The sequence below is a fragment of the Salminus brasiliensis genome, chromosome 25, assembly GCF_030463535.1.
Source record: "Salminus brasiliensis chromosome 25, fSalBra1.hap2, whole genome shotgun sequence".
NCBI lineage: Eukaryota > Metazoa > Chordata > Actinopteri > Characiformes > Bryconidae > Salminus > Salminus brasiliensis.
Window position 1 is genome coordinate 2,103,951 of NC_132902.1, and position 19,992 is coordinate 2,123,942.

The 19,992-nt window shown below is 47.9% G+C and overlaps 1 protein-coding gene across 3 annotated transcripts; it reads left to right on the top strand.

Moving 5' to 3' along the window:
- Positions 1-485: 485 nt before the first annotated feature.
- pla2g6 (phospholipase A2, group VI (cytosolic, calcium-independent)) lies at positions 486-18,563 on the top strand. Of its 3 annotated transcripts, XM_072671436.1 has the most exons (17): positions 486-583; positions 1,247-1,464; positions 2,381-2,596; positions 2,947-3,127; positions 4,295-4,482; positions 6,096-6,192; positions 6,433-6,615; positions 6,823-6,931; positions 8,271-8,390; positions 10,165-10,255; positions 10,366-10,529; positions 10,939-11,089; positions 11,560-11,696; positions 12,457-12,611; positions 12,952-13,119; positions 13,684-13,757; positions 13,851-18,563. In XM_072671436.1, the coding sequence occupies exons 2-17, from the start codon at positions 1,253-1,255 to the stop codon at positions 13,993-13,995; spliced, it is 2,391 nt and encodes a 796-aa protein (XP_072527537.1). In that variant the 5' UTR covers positions 486-583; positions 1,247-1,252; the 3' UTR covers positions 13,996-18,563. The 3 variants fall into 3 exon arrangements, with proteins under 3 accessions (XP_072527537.1, XP_072527536.1, XP_072527538.1); XM_072671435.1 differs by having other exon boundaries at positions 486-1,464; XM_072671437.1 differs by lacking the exon at positions 8,271-8,390 and having other exon boundaries at positions 486-1,464.
- The last annotated feature ends 1,429 nt before the right edge of the window (positions 18,564-19,992 follow it).

Consider the following 19,992-nt stretch of genomic DNA (forward strand, 5'->3'; position numbering starts at 1 on the left):
GGACACACAAACTCACTTTTTTTTTAAGTACTTTTTTTTATTATATTTGTGTGGATATTTTTAATATGTTTACTTTATTTATTTCTTTATATTAAAAAAAAAAACTCGTGTTCCTGCTTTGCCTGGGACTTTTATTTAGTAAATGTACTTCGGCAGCTAGCTTCGTAAATCCATTTTAAATAAATGCATTAAATAAATGCATGATACCGTGTGATATAATTTATTATTTATTTAATGTATTATTTTTGTATATTAATATATATTTTTGTGCCATCAAGCTGTTTATTGTGGGTTTTGTTGTTGTGTTTTTTTGCCTCATGCTAAGCTAAGCTCCGGCAAAGCGACGCAGACGCGCAGACGATGCTCTTCGATAGTCCCGCCTTTTGCTGCCAGATACGCGCCGCTGATTGGCGGAGCTGCGAGGCCGGGAGCACTTCCTCGCCAGCTCATTGGGTAAAGCACACGCCAGTCGGCCGTGAGGGTGGTTCGGTTGAAGGGGAATCATGGTTGTTGATGTCCCGTCAAAAAGTCAGCGGGGAGGCTTGGTGTGTTAACGCGGGGCGGCCGAGGAGCCGGACTTGAGGTGAAGCCGGCAGTGGGGGGCTGTTTTTAGGGTCAGAGAGAGTGTACAGTGGCGGGGAAAGGCGTTTGCAGGGCGTTTTGAGCTCGGTGTTGACGGTTGGAGCGAGTGTTTTTGCCCCGTGCTCAGAATGGGCTCGCGGTTTTAGGGGGAAATGGACGAAAATGTCCCCGAAAATGTCCCGAAAATGTCGGGTTTACATTGTACGACATTCGTTTGACTGGTACGAGTCGACTGCGTGCTGACTGCCGCTGTTTGGGAGCACTTTCGGTTATAAGGCTTCACGTTACTTCAGTTTCTCGATGTCAGACGGATAAACGCAACGCCAGGACCGAGCCGTGTGGCGACCCGTACTTGTAGTTCTTCCGGCTTGTAGTAGTACGTCAGCTTTAGGGGAAGGGGAAGGGGAAGGGGAGGGGGAGGGGGGGTAGTGTAGTGTTTGACAGCCGTCTGCAGTATTGTACTTCGAGAAGACCCTCATATCAGTAACCTTTGACCATTCAGGACCTTTGCCCCCCCCCCCTCCCGCCCCCCTTAATCAGCCCTGAGTGACCGGTCTACTACTCAACAGGCCGAAGCTGGTCTCCTCTGACCCCCCCCCTCTCTCTCTCTCTCTGTCTGTCTGTCTGTCTCTCGGTCTCTCTCCATCCTTTTTTCTCCACCCAGGTCAGAATGCAGAATTTCCTAGGCCGCATCTTGGACACCGTCACCTCGGTGTCCAGCCTGTTCAGCAACCCGTACCGCGTGCGGGACGTCCAGCTGTCGGAGTACAGCGGCAAAGTGCGGCTGAAGCAGGAGGGGAGGATGCTGCTGTACAGGAACGCCTCCAGCCAGTCCTGGGACTGCGTCCTGCTCCTGCCGGAGAGCTCGTCCATGGCGTTGAGGTGAGCGTTCCTAAGGTCACGGGGTCACAGGCCGGTCACTGCACTGCACCAAGCGCTCCACCCAGATGTAGTCGGTCAGAGCTATGGGCGGCCAGGTCTAGCTGGACACCGGTGGAATGGCAGGGGGCAGGGGGCAGGGAGAGGTCTTGCTCAAGGGGGTATCGAACCCACAACCATCTGTAGCCTAAGCTCTCGTGGCTGAGAAGAATTGGGTGGCTGTTGACCGTAAGGCCTGGCTCCAGCTGACCGCGTCCTGCCTCGCTGATTGAGGCCGTGAGGCTCCTGACCGGGTGCCCGTCACAAGACTGCCGCGGCGCTCTGGTTCTCAGCTTCATCACAGAAGGTCCTTGTCTCGTCCGGCCAGCCTGACATACGCCCCAGTGTTTGTACCAACCACAAGCTAATGCTAGCATATTAGCTTGGGGCTAGCGCGTAAGTTCAGGGCTAGCACATTAGCTTGCAGTTTGTGTCTTAGGGGGCTTTAGGGCTGACCCATTAGCTCAAGATTGAGTCATTAGCTTGGAGCTAGAGCATTAGCTTGTGGTTGGTACATACGTTCAGGGCAGAGCATTAGCTTGGGGTTGACTCATTAGCTTAGGGCTAGCGCATTAGCTTGCTCTTAGTTCATTAGTTTAGGGCTGACACATTAGCTTAAAGTTTTGTAGTTCTACCTTGGGCCTGGCACATTAGCTTGAGGCTAGCACATTAGCTTGTGGTTAGTACATACGTTCAGGGCTATCACATTAGCTCACAGTTAGTGCATTAGTTTAGGGCAGAGCATTAGCTTGGGGTTGACTCATTAGCTTGAGGCTAGCACATTAGCTTGGGTGGAGCATTCATTTGATGCATTAGCTTGGGGCTAGCACGTTAGCTTGGGGCTGCCGCATTCTGTACCTAACCTCCTCCTCTTCCTCAGGTTGTTCCAGGTGGCGTCGGAGGAAGATGCCATGAACTGGTTTCCCCAGTATAGTTTGAAGCTCCGCCCGTTTTACGAAACGCTCCGCCCTCCGCTCAAAGCAGAGACGTTCCAGCCAATCGTGGACTGCCTGCGGAACCACCCAGACTGGAGCTCCGCCCACATCGCCGTGGATACTGGCCTGCGGGACTGCCTGAAGCACAACTATGTTTTAAGGTGAGCGGTCAAGGGTTACGCTGACCGAGAACTGGACCGTCAGATTAGCCCCGCCCATTCACGCTGAGGTCATACGGATTGTGTCAGCTGGTTTAAGATTACTTAAAGCAGCATTGTGGGAGAAGTGGTATTGTTAGCTCCAGGGCTCCCCCTACAGTTAGGAAGTGCAAATCACGCTCTTAGCGCCCCCTCATGGACAGGCAGCTGTCCACATGCATTTCTGGACAAGCTGAGAGATCCAGAAGCAGGGTTCTACGCTAGTATGACTCTATAGGTTCTACCCTGGAGGTTCTCCTCCTGCAGCTCCACCATTATTGACCTGTGGCCTTGCCTCTCCCCCTCGGCTGCAGCCAGATGAACATGCGGGACGCTCAGGGCCAGACGCCGCTGCACGTCGCGTGCGAGAGGAGCGAGGCAGGGTGCGTCCGGGAGCTGCTGGAGGAGTGCCAGGCTCGCACCGACATCAAGGACAAGAACGGGGACACGCCCATGCACTGCGCAGCCAAGCAGGACTCCGCCGCCATCGTAGAGGTGAGGCTCGAGTGATGCCCGGTCTGCGTTAGCCGACCTCCAACCCTTTATCGGTGGTCAGTTCCTGAACCGGAAGCTGCTATTGGCCGGTATTTTTGGTTGGTCGACCCACTCTGTAACTGGACACCTATAGAGTAGGTGTTTCTAATAAAGTGGCCAGTGAGTGGAAGCTGAAGGTAGGCGTTTCTAATAAAGTGGCCAGAGAGTTCGAACCACAAGTTAGGCGTTTCTAATAAAGTGGCCAGTGAGTGGAAGCTGAAGGTAGGCGTTTCTAATAAAGTGGCCAGTGAGTTCGAACCACAAGATGGGCGTTTCTAATAAAGTGGCCAGAGAGTTCGAACCACAAGTTAGGCGTTTCTAATAAAGTGGCCAGTGAGTGGAAGCTGAAGGTAGGCGTTTCTAATAAAGTGTCCAGAGAGTTCGAACCACAAGATGGGCGTTTCTAATAAAGTGGCCAGTGAGTGGAAGCTGAAGGTAGGCGTTTCTAATAAAGTGTCCAGAGAGTTCGAACCACAAGGTAGGCGTTTCTAATAAAGTGGCCAGTGAGTGGAAGCTGAAGGTGGGCGTTTCTAATAAAGTGTCCAGAGAGTTCGAACCACAAGATGGGCGTTTCTAATAAAGTGGCCAGTGAGTGGAAGCTGAAGGTAGGCGTTTCTAATAAAGTGTCCAGAGAGTTCGAACCACAAGGTAGGCGTTTCTAATAAAGTGGCCAATGAGTGGAAGCTGAAGGTGGGCGTTTCTAATAAAGTGGCCAGTGAGTGGAAGCTGAAGGTAGGCGTTTCTAATAAAGTGGCCAGAGAGTGGAAGCTGAGGGTAGGCGTTTCTAATAAAGTGGCCAGAGAGTGGAAGCTGAGGGTAGGCGTTTCTAATAAAGTGGCCAGTGAGTGGAAGCTGAGGGTAGGCGTTTCTAATAAAGTGGCCAGTGAGTGGAAGCTGAAGGTAGGCGTTTCTAATAAAGTGGCCAGTGAGTGGAAGCTGAAGGTAGGCGTTTCTAATAAAGTGGCCAGAGAGTTCGAACCACAAGGTAGGCGTTTCCAATAAAGTGGCCAGAGAGTTTGAACCACAAGGTAGGCGTTTCTAATAAAGTGGCCAGAGAGTGGAAGCTGAGGGTAGGCGTTTCTAATAAAGTGGCCACTTTATAAATGCTACTCTGTTGCACCTTCACAGGTGCTGTGCTCTCAGATGTGCGCGGGGATCAACGAGGTCAACGTTGCCGGGGAAACGCCGCTGCACGTGGCTTGTCGTCTGGGAAAGGTGGAGACCGCCAAGGCACTGATGGGAGGCGGGGCCTGCTGTGACATCATCGGGGGCGCAGGCTACCCCATCCACACGGCCATGAAGTACAGCGAGAGGGGGTGAGGAAAGGGGTCACGAAAATCAGCACGTTCACACAGTATCTACGCATATTTAGCCTCCAGCTGTTTAGCCCCACCCACTCATACTGAAGTTATAAGTAGCGTTACAGGCCGAACTGCTTATTGAGTGAGAAGCCAATCAGAGCAGGGGCTATTTACATATGGCTGTCTGAAAAGTATGTTAGCGTATCTGTTTAGTCCTTAGAAATGAAGAAGGGTTGGACAATGATCACGATATGCACTTAATTATAATAATAATGTGTGGTTGCTAAGGTGTTGCTATGCTACGCTAAGCCGCTATTGGCCGGTATTTTTGGTTGGTTGACCCACTCTGTAACTATAGAGTAGGTGTTTCCAATAAAGTGACCAGTGATTTCGAACCACAGGGTGGGCGTTTCTAATAAAGTGGCCAGTGATTTCGAACCACAGGGTGGGTGTTTCTAATAAAGTGGCCAGTAATTTCGAACCACAGGGTGGGCGTTTCTAATAAAGTGGCCAGTGATTTCGAACCACATGGTAGGCGTTTCTAATAAAGTGGCCAGTGATTTTGAACCACAAGGTAGGCGTTTCTAATAAAGTGGCCATTGACTGGAAGCTGAAGGTAGGCGTTTCTAATAAAGTGGCCAGTGATTTCGAACCACAGGGTGGGCGTTTCTAATAAAGTGGCCAGTGATTTCGAACCACAGGGTGGGCGTTTCTAATAAAGTGGCCAGTGATTTCGAACCACAGGGTGGGCGTTTCTAATAAAGTGGCCAGTGATTTCGAACCACAAGGTAGGCGTTTCTAATAAAGTGGCCAGTGATTTTGAACCACAAGGTAGGCGTTTCTAATAAAGTGGCCATTGACTGGAAGCTGAAGGTAGGTGTTTCTAATAAAGTGGCCAGTGATTTCGAACCACAGTTTGGGCGTTTCTAATAAAGTGGCCAGTGATTTCGAACCACAAGGTAGGTGTTTCTAATAAAGTGGCCAGTGATTTCGAACCACAGGGTGGGCGTTTCTAATAAAGTGGCCAGTGATTTCGAACCACAAGGTAGGCGTTTCTAATAAAGTGGCCATTGACTGGAAGCTGAAGGTAGGTGTTTCTAATAAAGTGGCCAGTGATTTCGAACCACAGTTTGGGCGTTTCTAATAAAGTGGCCAGTGATTTCGAACCACAAGGTAGGTGTTTCTAATAAAGTGGCCAGTGATTTCGAACCACAGGGTGGGCGTTTCTAATAAAGTGGCCAGTGATTTCGAACCACATGGTAGGCGTTTCTAATAAAGTGGCCATTGAATGGAAGCTGAAGGTAGGTGTTTCTAATAAAGTGGCCAGAGAGTTCGAACCACAAGGTAGGTGTTTCTAATAAAGTGGCCAGAGAGTTCGAACCACAGGGTGGGCGTTTCTAATAAAGTGGCCAGTGATTTCGAACCACAAGGTAGGTGTTTCTAATAAAGTGGCCAGAGAGTGGAAGCTGATAGGTAGGTCAGCACAACTTGGCTACCGTTAGCATTGTGACCATGACCAACGGGCTCTGTGATTGGACTGCGCCTGCGGTGGGCGTGTCAGACGGGTAATGTGTATGGCTGAGGATTTGTCCATGCTGCCCATGCTTTGTCTCTCCGTCTCTCTCTAGCTGCGCCGAGGCTATTCTGGCTGCTAATCCCGCCCAGCTGCAAGCGGAGGACCCTGTGTATGGGGGAACCCCACTCCACTGGGCCAAGACAGCTGAGGTCAGCAGCTCTCTACAGATAGAGTAGTAAAAGCACACGGTCAGCTGTGGTGCTCACACACACACACACACACACACACACACATGGTCATATCAGAATATTGTGACCGCCCCTGGTTTGGATTGCACTGGGCCCCTTCCAGCAGCTCCACTGACCACACTGCAGTCAATCTCACCCTGTATGTTCTTCAGTGCCCCTGTATGGTCAGTGGAGCTGATGGACTATGCGTGTCGTCTGCAGATGAGCCGCCTGTTGCTGGACCGCGACTGCAACGTGAACTACCTCAGCAAGACCGGCGAGAGTCCACTGCACATCCTGACCAAGAGGGGGCGCTTTGAGGCAGCCATGACGCTGCTCACTCACGGGGCTGACCCCAACATTAAGGGCGAGGATGGCAACACGGCACTGCACCTGGCCATGAAGGTAGGCTAGCAGTGTTCGTTAGCGACGTTAGCCTAGCATCCCCGGTTCTGGTTTACGTAGCTTTGCGTAGAGCGTCCGGAACAAATAAACGTAGAAGCTTTTGGACGGAGCTGAGATTGCTGACCGCTCAAGCCCAGTGTATGTTAGCGACATTAGCCTAGCATCTCGCATTCTAAGCATGGCTTTGTCCGTGTGCTTGTGCCGCAGCTGGACCACATGGATCTGATCAAAGCTCTGATAGTCTTCGGAGCCGACGTGGAGATCCATAACGACCTGGGGGAGACGCCGGGCCTCATCGCAGCCCGCACCAGCAAGGGTGAGGGGTCAGGGATGTATGTGTACGCTGGGAAGGAGTTCCGGAATGTTCTAGAGGGCTTTTGCATAACTTTATGAGGCATGTAAAAAAAAATAACAAATTAGCATGTAATGCTAATTACAGTTATCGTGTAATACAGTGTTTATAAGCCATTATAAATATTGTAATTCATGGTACATTACTCACAGTGCAGACTTTTCCAGGGTTTCCAAGCTTTCCTTAATTTCCTTCAAATTTGATTGGCGTCATACTTTTTGCTGGTCTTAAAGGGAAAGTTCAGTGGGACATCAAATTACACATTTTTCACTTTTAGCCAAGATGTTTTCAATGTCTGAAGTTTGACTCTTACAAGGCTAATGATGCAAACCAACTTAAGTCAGTTTTGGTGCCGGAGTCACTCTGCATGTGGCTCGGATGCTCTCCTAGTCCGGCTGCCAGACTCGCTTTACATCGTGGCTCGGATGCTTTCCTAATCCGGCCGCCAGAGTTGCTTTACGTCGTGGCTCGGATGCTTTCCTAATCCGGCTGCCAGACTCGCTTTACATCGTGGCTCGGATGCTCTCCTAGTCCGGCCGCCAGAGTCGCTCTACGTCGTGGCTCGGATGCTTTCCTAGTCCGGCTGCCAGACTCGCTTTACATCGTGGCTCGGATGCTTTCCTAGTCCGGCCGCCAGAGTCGCTTTACGTCGTGGCTCGGATGCTTTCCTAATCCGGCTGCCAGACTCGCTTTACATCGTGGCTCGGATGCTCTCCTAGTCCGGCCGCCAGAGTCGCTTTACATCGTGGCTCGGATGCTTTCCTAATCCGGATGCCAGACTCGCTTTACATTGTGGCTCGGATTCTTTCCTAGTCCGGCCGCCAGACTCGCTTTACGTCGTGGCTCGGATGCTTTCCTAGTCCGGCCGCCAGACTCGCTTTACGTCGTGGCTCGGATGCTTTCCTAATCCGGCCGCCAGAGTCGCTTTACGTCGTGGCTCATCGTTTGAGCGCCGAACTAAAGAGGCAAACTTTGGACCCCAGACCTGTCTTGCTTGGTTGACTATATCTGAGGTAAATGTCGAATTGGGTGTATTTGATTGTTTGCCAGACTTCCCCTTTAATTATGAAAGGCTTAATGGGCAGGTTAAGGCTTGGAAACCCTGAATACCAGTATTTGCATGTTTTGGATTTGTACTCTCACACTCATTCCATTGATCCTCTCTCTCTCTCTGTCTATCTCTACTCTCTCTCTTTGGTGTGTGTGTGTGTGTGTGTATGTGTGTGTGTGTGTGTATGTGTGTGTGTGTGTGTATGTGTGTGTGCACGGTTTGGACTCATTAACCCGTGGCTTTACGTTTAAGGCCCGAACCGTAAGGTGTTGTTAAAGATGCTGTGTAGTGTCGGGGTGGAACGCTGTCACCCTCCGCTGTCCCCCGACATCCCGCTCCCCAGCATGAGGAGAGCTCCACCTCCTGCCATAGGTAAAACCCCAAACCCTGAACTCCCTCTGAGTCTAGAACCCTCCTGCTTCACGCTTTCACACACAAAGCTTCATCCCTTTCCTCAAAGGACTTGTTCAGCAAAAATCGAATTTCCACCTTTTCCACAGTTACAGTTGCGCCAGATGTGTAGTGTCCGCATATAGCTTCATTAGTACTGTTAGCTTAGAGGCTAACGTGGCTATCAAGAGGTGGACGTAGCAGTCCAGTCCAGTTCATTACGGGTCCGCCTCAGTCCACATGCGCAAAAGTGACTTTTCCCACATTAAATTGTCCACCCTCCACATTGAACCTATGAGGTTTCCCAGGTCTGCTGCTGCTACATCGCAACTTGGATGTTTTCCAGGCCTACATGGTGTCTATGTCATGGTTCAGAATTGTCCATAGCCTGCTGCAGGAATGGGTGTGAATGTGACCACAGTTTGCTGCCGGAGTGACTTTACATCGTGGCTCGGGTGTTTTCCTAGTCCGGCCGCCGGAGTGACTCTACATCGCAGCTCGGATGTTTCCATGGACCGCCACCAGAGTGAGTCTACATCCCGGCTCAGATTTTTCCATGGCCTGTTGCCAGAGTGCTTCTACATCGCGGCCCGGATGTTTCCATGGACTGCCGCCAGAATGAGCCTACATCCTGGCTCATATGTTTCCACGGTCCTAATGCCAGAGTGACTCTACATCCTGGCTCATATGTTTCCACGGCCTGCTGCCGGAGTGACTCCACATTGCAGCTTGGATGTTTCCACAGTCCTAATGCTGGAGTGACTCTACATCCTGGCTCATATGTTTCCACGGCCTGCTGCCGGAGTGACTCTACATTGCAGCTTGGATGTTTCCACAGCCCTAATGACGGAGTGACTCTACATTGCAGCTTGGATGTTTCCATGGACCGCCGCCAGAGTGAGCCTACATCCCGGCTCAGATGTTTCCACGGCCTGCTGCCGGAGTGACTCTACATTGCAGCTTGGATGTTTCCACAGCCCTAATGCCGGAGTGACTCTACATCGCAGCTCGGCTGTTTCCATGGACCGCCACCGGTGTGAGTCTACATCCCGGCTCAGATGTTTCCACAGCCCTAATGCCGGAGTGACTCTACATCGCAGCTCGGCTGTTTCCATGGACCGCCACCGGTGTGAGTCTACATCCCGGCTCAGATGTTTCCACGGCCTGTTGCCGGAGTGACACTACATTGCAGCTTGGATGTTTCCATGAATTTCTGGCAGAGTGAGTCTACAGCACGGTGGATGTTTCACAAGTCTGCTTGCAGAGTGGCTCTGCATCACAGCTCGGACGTTTCCAGGTCTACTGTCGGAGTGACTGGACATCACAGCTTGGATGTTTCCACTGCTGCTTCCAGAGTTAAGAAGATCTGAACCGGAAAACCGGGCCTTGAGCTGCTTAGTGGCATTCGACAGGGTTCTAGCACTGTTTTTTGCTGAACTATTCCCTTACTGTGAGTTTTACTGTGGCAGATCTCCTGCATGTCTGATCCCTGCTGCATGTTTAATTAACGTGTTTTTTTGTTTGTTTTGTTTTATAGCCCAAGGTGAAATGTTATTGGGACTGCCTGACGTTTACCATTTCTCCTGCTAGATTGATTTCTTCCTTTTCTCAGCCTTTCAGAACCGTTCTCCCTCCAGGAAGTTTGTTTCAGCACAAGCTGCTAACTAGCAGGAACAGGAGGTTCCTACTGTGTTTACAAGAGTAAGGCTAAGAATTTGACTTTCGGCCTGATTTCTCACCTGTGATTGGCTGGCAGGGTTTGATGACATCATGTACACGGCTGCTGCCCTCTCCGCCATGAGCCGAGGTCACATGGAGGTGGATGGGCTGAAAGCAGGAGGCCGGAGGTGGGTTAAAATGTATTATTATTATTATTATTATTATTAATAATAATAAAAGTGTGCGCCAGACCTTTTGATGTGTCCCAATCTTGAACACTTGCGCCCTCTCCCTGTAGGATGGACAGACTGCTGTGTCTGGATGGAGGAGGCATTAAGGGCTTGGTTCTGATCCAGCTGTTGATTGCATTGGAGAAAGCGTCAGGTCGGCCAATCAGAGAGCTCTTCGACTGGGTGGCTGGAACCAGCACCGGCGGCATTCTGGCCCTGGCTATAGTTCACGGTGTGTGTGTGTGTGTGTGTGTGTGTTTTAAACTGGCCATTTTATCCGAAACACCTACCTTTATGCTGTTGGGCTATGGACCAGTAACAGGCCTAGTATCCTATATGCACGTACCAGCCCCCTCTATTCCACTGACCACTGGTCAGCTTCTCACCCCCGGACCACTGTTGACCAGATAGTGTTGGGGTGGTGGACCGGTCCCAGCACAGCAGCCACCCTGACGTAGAGACTCGGTGCACTCATACCAGAAACACACACACTGCTAGGTGTATACTAGCCAGGTGGCGCTACGAAGTAGGTGTTTCCAGTAAAGTGGCCAGTAAGTAACTGACCTTCTGCTTACGATTTTATTACCTTTACGTTACGTAAATGTGTGTGTGTGTGTGTGTGTGTGTGTGTGTGTGTGTAGGGAAGTCAATGGAGTATCTGCGGTGTCTGTACTTCCGGATGAAGGAGCAGGTGTTTAAGGGGTCCAGGCCGTACGAGTCGGCCCCCCTGGAGGACTTTCTGAAGAAGGAGTTTGGAGAGAACACCAAGATGACCGACGTTCAACACCCCAAGTACTGTGATGTGTGTGTGTGTGTGTGTGTGTGTGTGTGTGTGTGTGTGTGTGTGTGTTCGTTCCCTTATTCTGAATTTTTGTAATGTTTGTAGTGTTTCTAATTCTCTCTCTCTCTGTCTTTCTCTCTCTGTCTTTCTCTCTCTCTCTCCCCTTTTCTCTCTGTCTTTCTGTCTGTCTCTCTTTCTCTCTGTCTTACTCTCTCTCTCTCCCCTTTTCTCTCTGTCTTTCTGTCTGTCTCTCTTTCTCTCTGTCTTTCTCTCTCTCTCTCTCTCTCTCTGTCTCTGTCTTACTCACTCTCTCTCTCTCTCTCTCTCTCTCCCCTTTTCTCTGTCTTTCTGTCTGTCTCTCTTTTTCTCTGTCTTTCTCTCTCTCTCTCCCCTTTTCTCTCTGTCTTTCTGTCTGTCTCTCTTTTTCTCTGTCTTTCTCTCTCTCTCTCTCTCTCTCTCTCTCTCTCTCTCTCTCTCTCAGGGTGATGGTCACCAGTGTTCTGGCGGACAGGCACCCGGGGGAGCTGCACATTTTCAGAAACTACGCACCGCCCACCCTGACCAGAGACCCCCCATACGCTTCTACCGCCACCTTTCAACCACTTACTGTACCGGAAGGTAAAACACACACACACACACACACACACACACTTAGTCTCATCTTCAAAAAATACCTAGATCTGTCTTTAGGGGGCGCTACAGCACATACTGCATTTATTTTCTACACTCTGTGCAGACACACACACACACACACACCTACAGCTTTTCAGTTATTCATGGCTTTGTCGCCCCCTTCTGGCGAAAACCGTCCTAGATAGACTGAGGTAACTCCAGAATGAATGCCTGTTGCTATGGAGAATAACGGCCAATGATCACTTTAATCAGGGAATGATTGATCAGTCAGGATGATGAGAGTTTGTTTACTTGTTTGTTTACCTATTTAAACAAGCAACATCCCTCTACATATAATATGAGTCTTGCTTCTCCAAGTGCCCAAACTGTATGTACTGTATTTCTGTGTGTGTGTGTGTGTGTGTGTAGCATCTCAGTGTCCGTGTTACTCTTGCAGGCTGGGAGGATGAGGATGTGTTGATAGTGGGATACACTCGGGAGCCTCTCAGAAAGCGTAGAAAGGTGACAGATGAAGGTGTGTGTGAGAGAGAGAGAGAGAGAGAGTGAGCAAGAGAGAATGGAGAAAGGGTCACCGCACACGAGCGAGCGAGCGAGCGAGCGAGGGAGAGAGACACGCACTTGGTGAAAGTGATGTAATACCGCACAGCATCTGGAACCCTAATAAGGTTCCATGTGTATGATGTGTATCAGGTTCTCATATCTCTCTCTCTTTTTCTCTCGCTCGCGCTCTTTCTCTCGCTCTCAGAGCAGGTAGTGTGGCGTGCCGCCCGCTCCAGCGGCGCCGCCCCCACCTACTTTCGGCCAATGGGGCGCTTCCTGGACGGAGGGCTGTTGGCCAACAACCCGACGCTGGATGCGATGACTGAGGTCCACCACTATAACAAAGCTCTGAAGACTCAGGTATCGGACACTGCACCCTGCTCACACACTGCTTCCACTGAATCTGACCACCATTACGGCCCCTGGGAACCTAAATCTGGGTTAGTTTTCTCTCTGATGAAGTGAATCGGGCTCCTCGGGCCCTCAGTGTAAATGTACGGAGCAATCGCAGAGCTGACACTGCTCCGCCCTTTCTGAGTGACCTGCCGAGCCCTCAAGTCCAGCCTGGGAGATCCGCTGTCCGGACGGGAGGGACGAGGAGGCATGCAGGACGGCTTGCAATCTATACATGGGCTTGAGTTGCCATGGTAACGTAAACAAATAGTGTGTGTGTGTGTGTGTGTGTGTGTGTGTGTTTCAGGGTCGAGGGGAGGAGGTGTGCAAGCTGGGTGTGGTGGTGTCTCTAGGCACAGGCAAACCTCCACAGGTGGTGGTGAATTCCGTGGACGTGTTCCGACCATCCAACCCTCTGGAACTGGCCAAAAGCTTCGTAGGGGTCAAAGAACTGGGCAAGATGCTGGTGGACTGTGTAAGTACACACACACACACGCACACGCACCACCTGCTTTCACCCTTTTTGTTCTTCAATGGTCAGAACCCCACAGGACTGACCATTGACCACAGAGCAGGCAGGTAGGTAGGTAGGTAGTATTTGGGTGGTGGGTCATTCTCAGCACTGCAGTGACGCTGACTGACCCGGTGGTGGTGGCGGTGAGTGTGGGCAGCAGCGTCCTGTGGGCACTGATGAAGGACGCCTAGACAGGCATGGTGTTTAAACACTCCAGCAGCACTGCTGCGTCTGATCCACCAGATCCACACACTCGCCGCCGCTGCCACCACCAGGTCAGTCAGTGTCACTGCAGTGCTGAGATTGACTGCCCACTACCCAGCTACTACCTACCTGCCTGCTCTGTGGTGGTCAGTCCTGTGGGGTCCTGACCACTGATAAACAGGGAGGTGAAAGGAGGCTAACAGAGTACATGCACTGTAGAGTCCTCCTATATGGTCACGGAATGGGCAAAGTGCCAAATATCTTTGTGTATGTAGTTTGTTTGTTTGTTTATTTATTTGTTTGTTTGTTTTGTTTTTGCAGTGCACTGACTCAGATGGCTGTGCTGTAGACCGAGCCAGAGCCTGGTGTGAGATGACCGATATAAACTATCACAGGTAATCCATTGCTCAGGGAGTGGACCGGACCGGACTGGACCGGACGTGGTATATCCTGCCGTATTGCTAATCCTACCTCTGTCTCTCCTCCAGGCTGAGTCCTCAGCTGTCTGCCGAGGTGATGCTGGACGAAGTGAGCGACGCCGTGCTGGTGGACATGCTGTGGGAGACGCAGATGTACCTGTATGAGAACAGGGAGGTCATCCAGACCCTCAGCCTGCAGCTCCTGCAGCCATGACCCGAATAGAGTTGGGGGGTGGGGGGGGGGGGCGTAAAGGAAAAGAGTGAAAGTGGACTGGACATTACAGACCTATACAGATAACCAGTAATTGGACCGATGACGCGGTCAGTACACATGCAAGCGCTCGTTTTCTCGGCAGCGCTCCGTTTATAATTAGAAATGCTTGATTGGATGCTGCCGGCCCGAGTGGGACGCTCTCACCGGGGCCTTCCAGCACAAACTAATTGCGAAGGGCCCCAGTGCAATTTCAGTTGGGACGTGATTAAGTGGGAAGGGCTGATAGCTAATTAGAGAACTAGAGTTAATTGGATGATCAGCCCATTCAAAGCCGAGTGTTTTATTGATAATGGTCAGTGGAGCTCTGCTCTCGTGGGATCGGCTAGAATGGTGCCAGTACGCTTTAGCCAGTAGTTGATATCACTTCGGAAGAGGCTTTCGATTGTTCTGCACGTTTCGAGGTCATTCAGAGTTCTTTACAGTGGTGGCGAGTGGAACGCGGAGTTATCTACGACACGACTGTAGCCAGTTTGTTTACTAACTGAGCTGAAGAGTGATCCTACGTGATTCTTCTCCGTTTTATTGCAATGTTGACGATGATAATATAATGATAAATATGGAAATGAATATGGAAGAAAAAAACATTTCGTTTGGGGATCAGTTTCTGTTTTCCATTTTTAAGTTTCCATTTTGTTTGGGGGCTTGTTTCAGTTTTCTTTAAGGAATAGTTTGTATTCTTTTGGGCGCTAGTTTCCGTTTTCTTTCGAGGTTTTTAGGACTACTTTCTGTCCTTTAGGGAGTAATGTTCTTTAAGTACAAGTTTCTGTTTCCTTTGGCCGCTAGTTTCCGTTTTCTTTCGAGGTTTTTAGGACTACTTTCTGTCCTTTAGGGAGTAATGTTCTTTAAGTACAAGTTTCTGTTTCCTTTGGCCGCTAGTTTCCGTTTTCTGTAAGGACCAGTTTCCATTTTTTTTGGCCGCTAGTTTTCCGTTTTTTTGGGGCGCTAGTTTTAGTTTTTTTGGGGGCGCTAGTTTCCTTTTTTTTTTTTTTGGCCGCTAGTTTCCGTTTTCTTTGGGCGTTAGTTTCAGTTTTCTTTAAGGACTAGTTTACATTTTTTTTAAAGGACTAGTTTACATTTTTTTTAAAGGACTAGTTTCCGTTTCCTTTGGGCGCTAGTTTCCGTTTTCTTTGGCCGTTAGTTTCAGTTTTCTTTAAGGACTAGTTTCCATTTTTTTTTAAAGGACTAGTTTCCGTTTCCTTTGGGCGCTAGTTTCAGTTTTCTTTAAGGACTAGTTTCCATTTTTTTTTAAAGGACTAGTTTCCGTTTCCTTTGGGCGTTAGTTTCAGTTTTCTTTAAGGACTAGTTTCCATTTTTTTTTAAAGGACTAGTTTCCGTTTTCTTTGGGCGCTAGTTTCAGTTTTCTTTAAGGACTAGTTTCCGTTTTTTGGCCGCTAGTTTCCGTTTTCTTTGGGCGTTAGTTTCAGTTTTCTTTAAGGACTAGTTTCCATTTTTTTTTAAAGGACTAGTTTCCGTTTCCTTTGGGCGCTAGTTTCCGTTTCCTTTGGGCGCTAGTTTCCGTTTCCTTTGGGCGCTAGTTTCCGTTTCCTTTGGGCGCTAGTTTCCGTTTTCTTTGGCCGCTAGTTTCCGTTTTCTTTGGCCGCTAGTTTCCGTTTTCTTTGGGCGTTAGTTTCAGTTTTCTTTAAGGACTAGTTTACATTTTTTTTAAAGGACTAGTTTACATTTTTTTTAAAGGACTAGTTTCCGTTTCCTTTGGGCGCTAGTTTCCGTTTTCTTTGGCCGTTAGTTTCAGTTTTCTTTAAGGACTAGTTTCCATTTTTTTTTAAAGGACTAGTTTCCGTTTCCTTTGGGCGCTAGTTTCAGTTTTCTTTAAGGACTAGTTTCCATTTTTTTTTAAAGGACTAGTTTCCGTTTCCTTTGGGCGTTAGTTTCAGTTTTCTTTAAGGACTAGTTTCCATTTTTTTTTAAAGGACTAGTTTCCGTTTTCTTTGGGCGCTAGTTTCAGTTTTCTTTAAGGACTAGTTTCCGTTTTTTGGCCGCTAGTTTCCGTTTTCTTTGGGCGTTAGTTTCAGTTTTCTTTAAGGACTAGTTTCCATTTTTTTTTAAAGGACTAGTTTCCGTTTCCTTTGGGCGCTAGTTTCCGTTTCCTTTGGGCGCTAGTTTCCGTTTCCTTTGGGCGCTAGTTTCCGTTTCCTTTGGGCGCTAGTTTCCGTTTCCTTTGGGCGCTAGTTTCCGTTTTCTTTGGCCGCTAGTTTCCGTTTTCTTTGGCCGCTAGTTTCCGTTTTCTTTGGGCGTTAGTTTCAGTTTTCTTTAAGGACTAGTTTCCAATTTTTTTTAAAGGACTAGTTTCCGTTTCCTTTGGGCGCTAGTTTCCGTTTCCTTTGGGCGCTAGTTTCCGTTTTCTTTGGCCGCTAGTTTCCGTTTTCTTTGGGCGTTAGTTTCAGTTTTCTTTAAGGACTAGTTTCCATTTTTTTTTAAAGGACTAGTTTCCGTTTCCTTTGGGCGCTAGTTTCAGTTTTCTTTGGCCGCTAGTTTCCGTTTTCTTTGGGCGTTAGTTTCAGTTTTCTTTAAGGACTAGTTTCCATTTTTTTTTAAAGGACTAGTTTCCGTTTCCTTTGGGCGCTAGTTTCCGTTTCCTTTGGGCGCTAGTTTCCGTTTTCTTTGGCCGCTAGTTTCCGTTTTCTTTGGCCGCTAGTTTCCGTTTTCTTTGGCCGCTAGTTTCCGTTTTCTTTGGGCGTTAGTTTCAGTTTTCTTTAAGGACTAGTTTCCATTTTTTTTTAAGGACTAGTTTCCGTTTTCTTTGGGCGTTAGTTTCAGTTTTCTTTAAGGACTAGTTTCCATTTTTTAAAGGACTAGTCTCTGTTTCCTTTGGGCGCTAGTCTCTGTTTTCTTTGCGCGCTAGGTTCCGGGTTTTTTTTGTTTGTTTGTTTGTTTTTTTTTGTTTGTTTTTTTAAGTTTCCGTTTTCTTTGGGGACTCGAGCCTTAGGTAGGTCCGATGGGTGGGTCCGTTCACCACCACTGTGAACAACTCTGACTGGGTAAGTTTCTCTTAAGACCCCGAACAACTCGGAATGACTTGGTTTACAGTTTCATTTAGAACAATGCAGAAATTCTTTCGCTTTATGGACAAAAGTATTGGGACACTGGGGAGTTCTCAGGAGTGATTGAGCTCCATCTAGTACATTCAAGGATGAGTTTGAGCACCAGAACTAATCATCCAACCTCAGTACCTGACTTACCTGATGCTCTCGTGAGGCTGAGGGGTAAAAGTAAAAGGGCCTTTATTGCCAGGCCCTTATTAATGCCCATGATAGGCCAAGATACGATGAGCAGGTGTCTACAAACTTTTGGACATACAGCTTATACAAAATGCACTATGCTGCAAACTTGAAGTACTGCCCCAGGGGCCCTTATTTATGAAGATTTGATAAGAAAAAGTGCACAGAAGGCTGCCAACAGGCTGGTCGTCTGCTGTGGTCAGCTGAAGAGTAGGTGAGGTCCACCGTGTTGCACTTGTCGTTACATGACCAGTAGCTGGACAGTGACGTGAGACTGACTAGCACAGTGTTTTTTTGTTTATTGGACCAGTAAACTGACGGACTAACTGAAGGCCAGACCCTAAACCCAGTTTACTGCTTTCCTGACTCGCGCTCTGGTTCGGTCAGAGCTGGTAGAACATTGAGAACATCGGACAGAAGTTCTGCGGTCAAGCCGAAACCAGTAACGGACCCATTATACCCACCATGGTTCTGCTTATTCCTTGCTTTTGTTTACCTTGAGAAAGACTAGCCTCCTGCTCAACCCCCGCTGCATAGCACCGCCCCCACAAAGCCAAGCCGGAAACATCATGGTTGACCTCATGCGAGGTTATGAGTGACGTCCATTAAAGGAGTAGTCCCATGTAAAATCAACGATTATGATTGGTCACTGAATCTGGGTTCAGCTGATCGGCCAAGACGCGTTTAAAATCTGGACTGTCACCAATCTCAATTGGCTAAATACATGTTAAGTAGCTCATCTTCTGATCTAGTGTTGGACGCTTGAATAGCCTCAAGGCAAACACACTCGTATATACACACCCACCAGCCGTAACGAGACGAGAAGCACCAAGGCTTAGCTTAGCAAGATGCTAGCTGCAGAGCTTTTTTAAGTCCTAAATAAATTAAAAAAATGAATAAATGAAGACTCTGACTCTGATAGGCCGAGGGTCGCGAGTTCAAATCCCAGGTCGCGCTGCTTTGCCATCAGCAGCCGGAGCCGGAGAGAGCACAACTGGTCTCTACTGGGTTGGTGGGTGGATGGCGTTCTCTCTGGCTTTAAAAAAGGCCCACAATGCCTTGCGTTTTAAATGAATAAATTCCTATACATTAATGGCATTATTCTTCCTTGAATAACTTGTTACTGCCAATAAATAAACTATAATAAACTAAGTAATTCAAATAAAATAAGAATCATTACAATAACAGAAAAATATTAAGATAATATAAATAAAGATTTTAAATAAAATAATAATAATCATATTTTTTTAATATTATTATATTTAAGCTGTAGCGGTTTGAGCTTTTATAGATGTAGATGCAGTTTATATGAATATTTTTAAATTTACATTATCTTAATTTTTAAAAATAATTAAGTCAAAAAATATTACGATCATAAAAATCTGCATCAACATCTTTTATAAGCTCAAACTGCTATAGCTTATTTTATTTATATTATCTCAATATTTGTTTATTATTATTTTATTTACATATTTAAATTTTCTTAAAATATTCATATAAAAAATCATATTTAATGTTAATATTTTTAAAGAAAATCTAAAAATGTAAATGAAAATAATAATAATAATAAAAAAAATATTAAGATAATAGCTTAATAATATACCTTATAACTGTTAGGCCTCATTCTCTAACCACACTGACCCCGCCAGCCGATCTGCTGACCGCTCATTTATAGCTAAACTGAAGGATCTGATTCCATTCCTGTTTTTATTCATTTAATTTACTGAACTTGAAATGATATTTTATTAAAACGCTGTACCAGCATATGGCGCATCAGTGTGCCTCGATTACTGACTCCACCCCAAGCTGCCTGAGGCATTAATACATGTACACTGTTTACCTGTTGTTGTTGTTGTTGTTGTTTTTTAATGTATTTACCTGACCTGGGTTTCCTGACCTGTCCAGCGTTATAGCCTTGTGTTTATGTGATGAGCTCGGGTTACATGAGCCCTGACTGACTGACGGACTGGGATTTAGGCCGTGTGCCTCGCCCGGGCCTGTGTTTTATACTCCTCTATTAAGGCTGCACTGAATACAGAGCTATTCATTAAGTGTAATTTATATTAACTATAAATCTCTTCATTAAAGGGCGTCATTAATTCTGTGTCCGTGTGTGTGTGTGTGTGTGTGTGTTCGTTCAGTTGGATGACTGCATCTCCGGGTTTCGAAAAGTCTGGAAAGTCTGAGATTATGTAGGAATCGGTATCGGACTGTAAGAGAGGCGGGGGAACTCGGACTGGGGTGCTCTACTCTGATATGTGGAGCCAGGAATGGCGTGACGGGGTGGTGGAGGGTTGCGCAGACATGCCGTAGACACGTGAACAAGGTAGAGGTTAAGTCGATTAAGAACATTAGACGAAGGAAGGGGGAGGGGCCTCAGGCTTGCTCCTCCTTCTCAAAAATAGCTAGAACCTAGAACCGAGAAACAAGTACTGCCAATAGAATAGGCCAGATCAACCGGATGAACCTGTTATTGCCAGGCGTGCGCTAGAGCGGTGTAAGAGCTGTGCCACATGACGATGATCCATCCAGTTCTTCTGGAGTGGTGATCACCGACATCCTGATCTCGTTAACGCCGCAATGCCGCAACATGAGTGAATTTGCAGTGTCCCAATACTTTTGTCTGTGCAGTTTACGTTATTTAGGGGTTTACTGCCCGTCCACAATGAGAAGCAACTTCCGAAGGCCAAAAAACTTCCCT

What these genes read in the sequence shown, in the direction of transcription:
- pla2g6 (XM_072671435.1), top strand. Translation starts at nt 1,253, where the DNA reads ATGCAGAATTTCCTAGGCCGCATCTTGGACACCGTCACCTCGGTGTCC. An exon ending in CGCAGCCCGCACCAGCAAGG is followed by an intron (nt 6,932 to 8,270) that starts GTGAGGGGTCAG and finishes TTTACGTTTAAG; the next exon opens with GCCCGAACCGTAAGGTGTTG. An exon ending in ACCGATATAAACTATCACAG is followed by an intron (nt 13,758 to 13,850) that starts GTAATCCATTGC and finishes TCTCTCCTCCAG; the next exon opens with GCTGAGTCCTCAGCTGTCTG.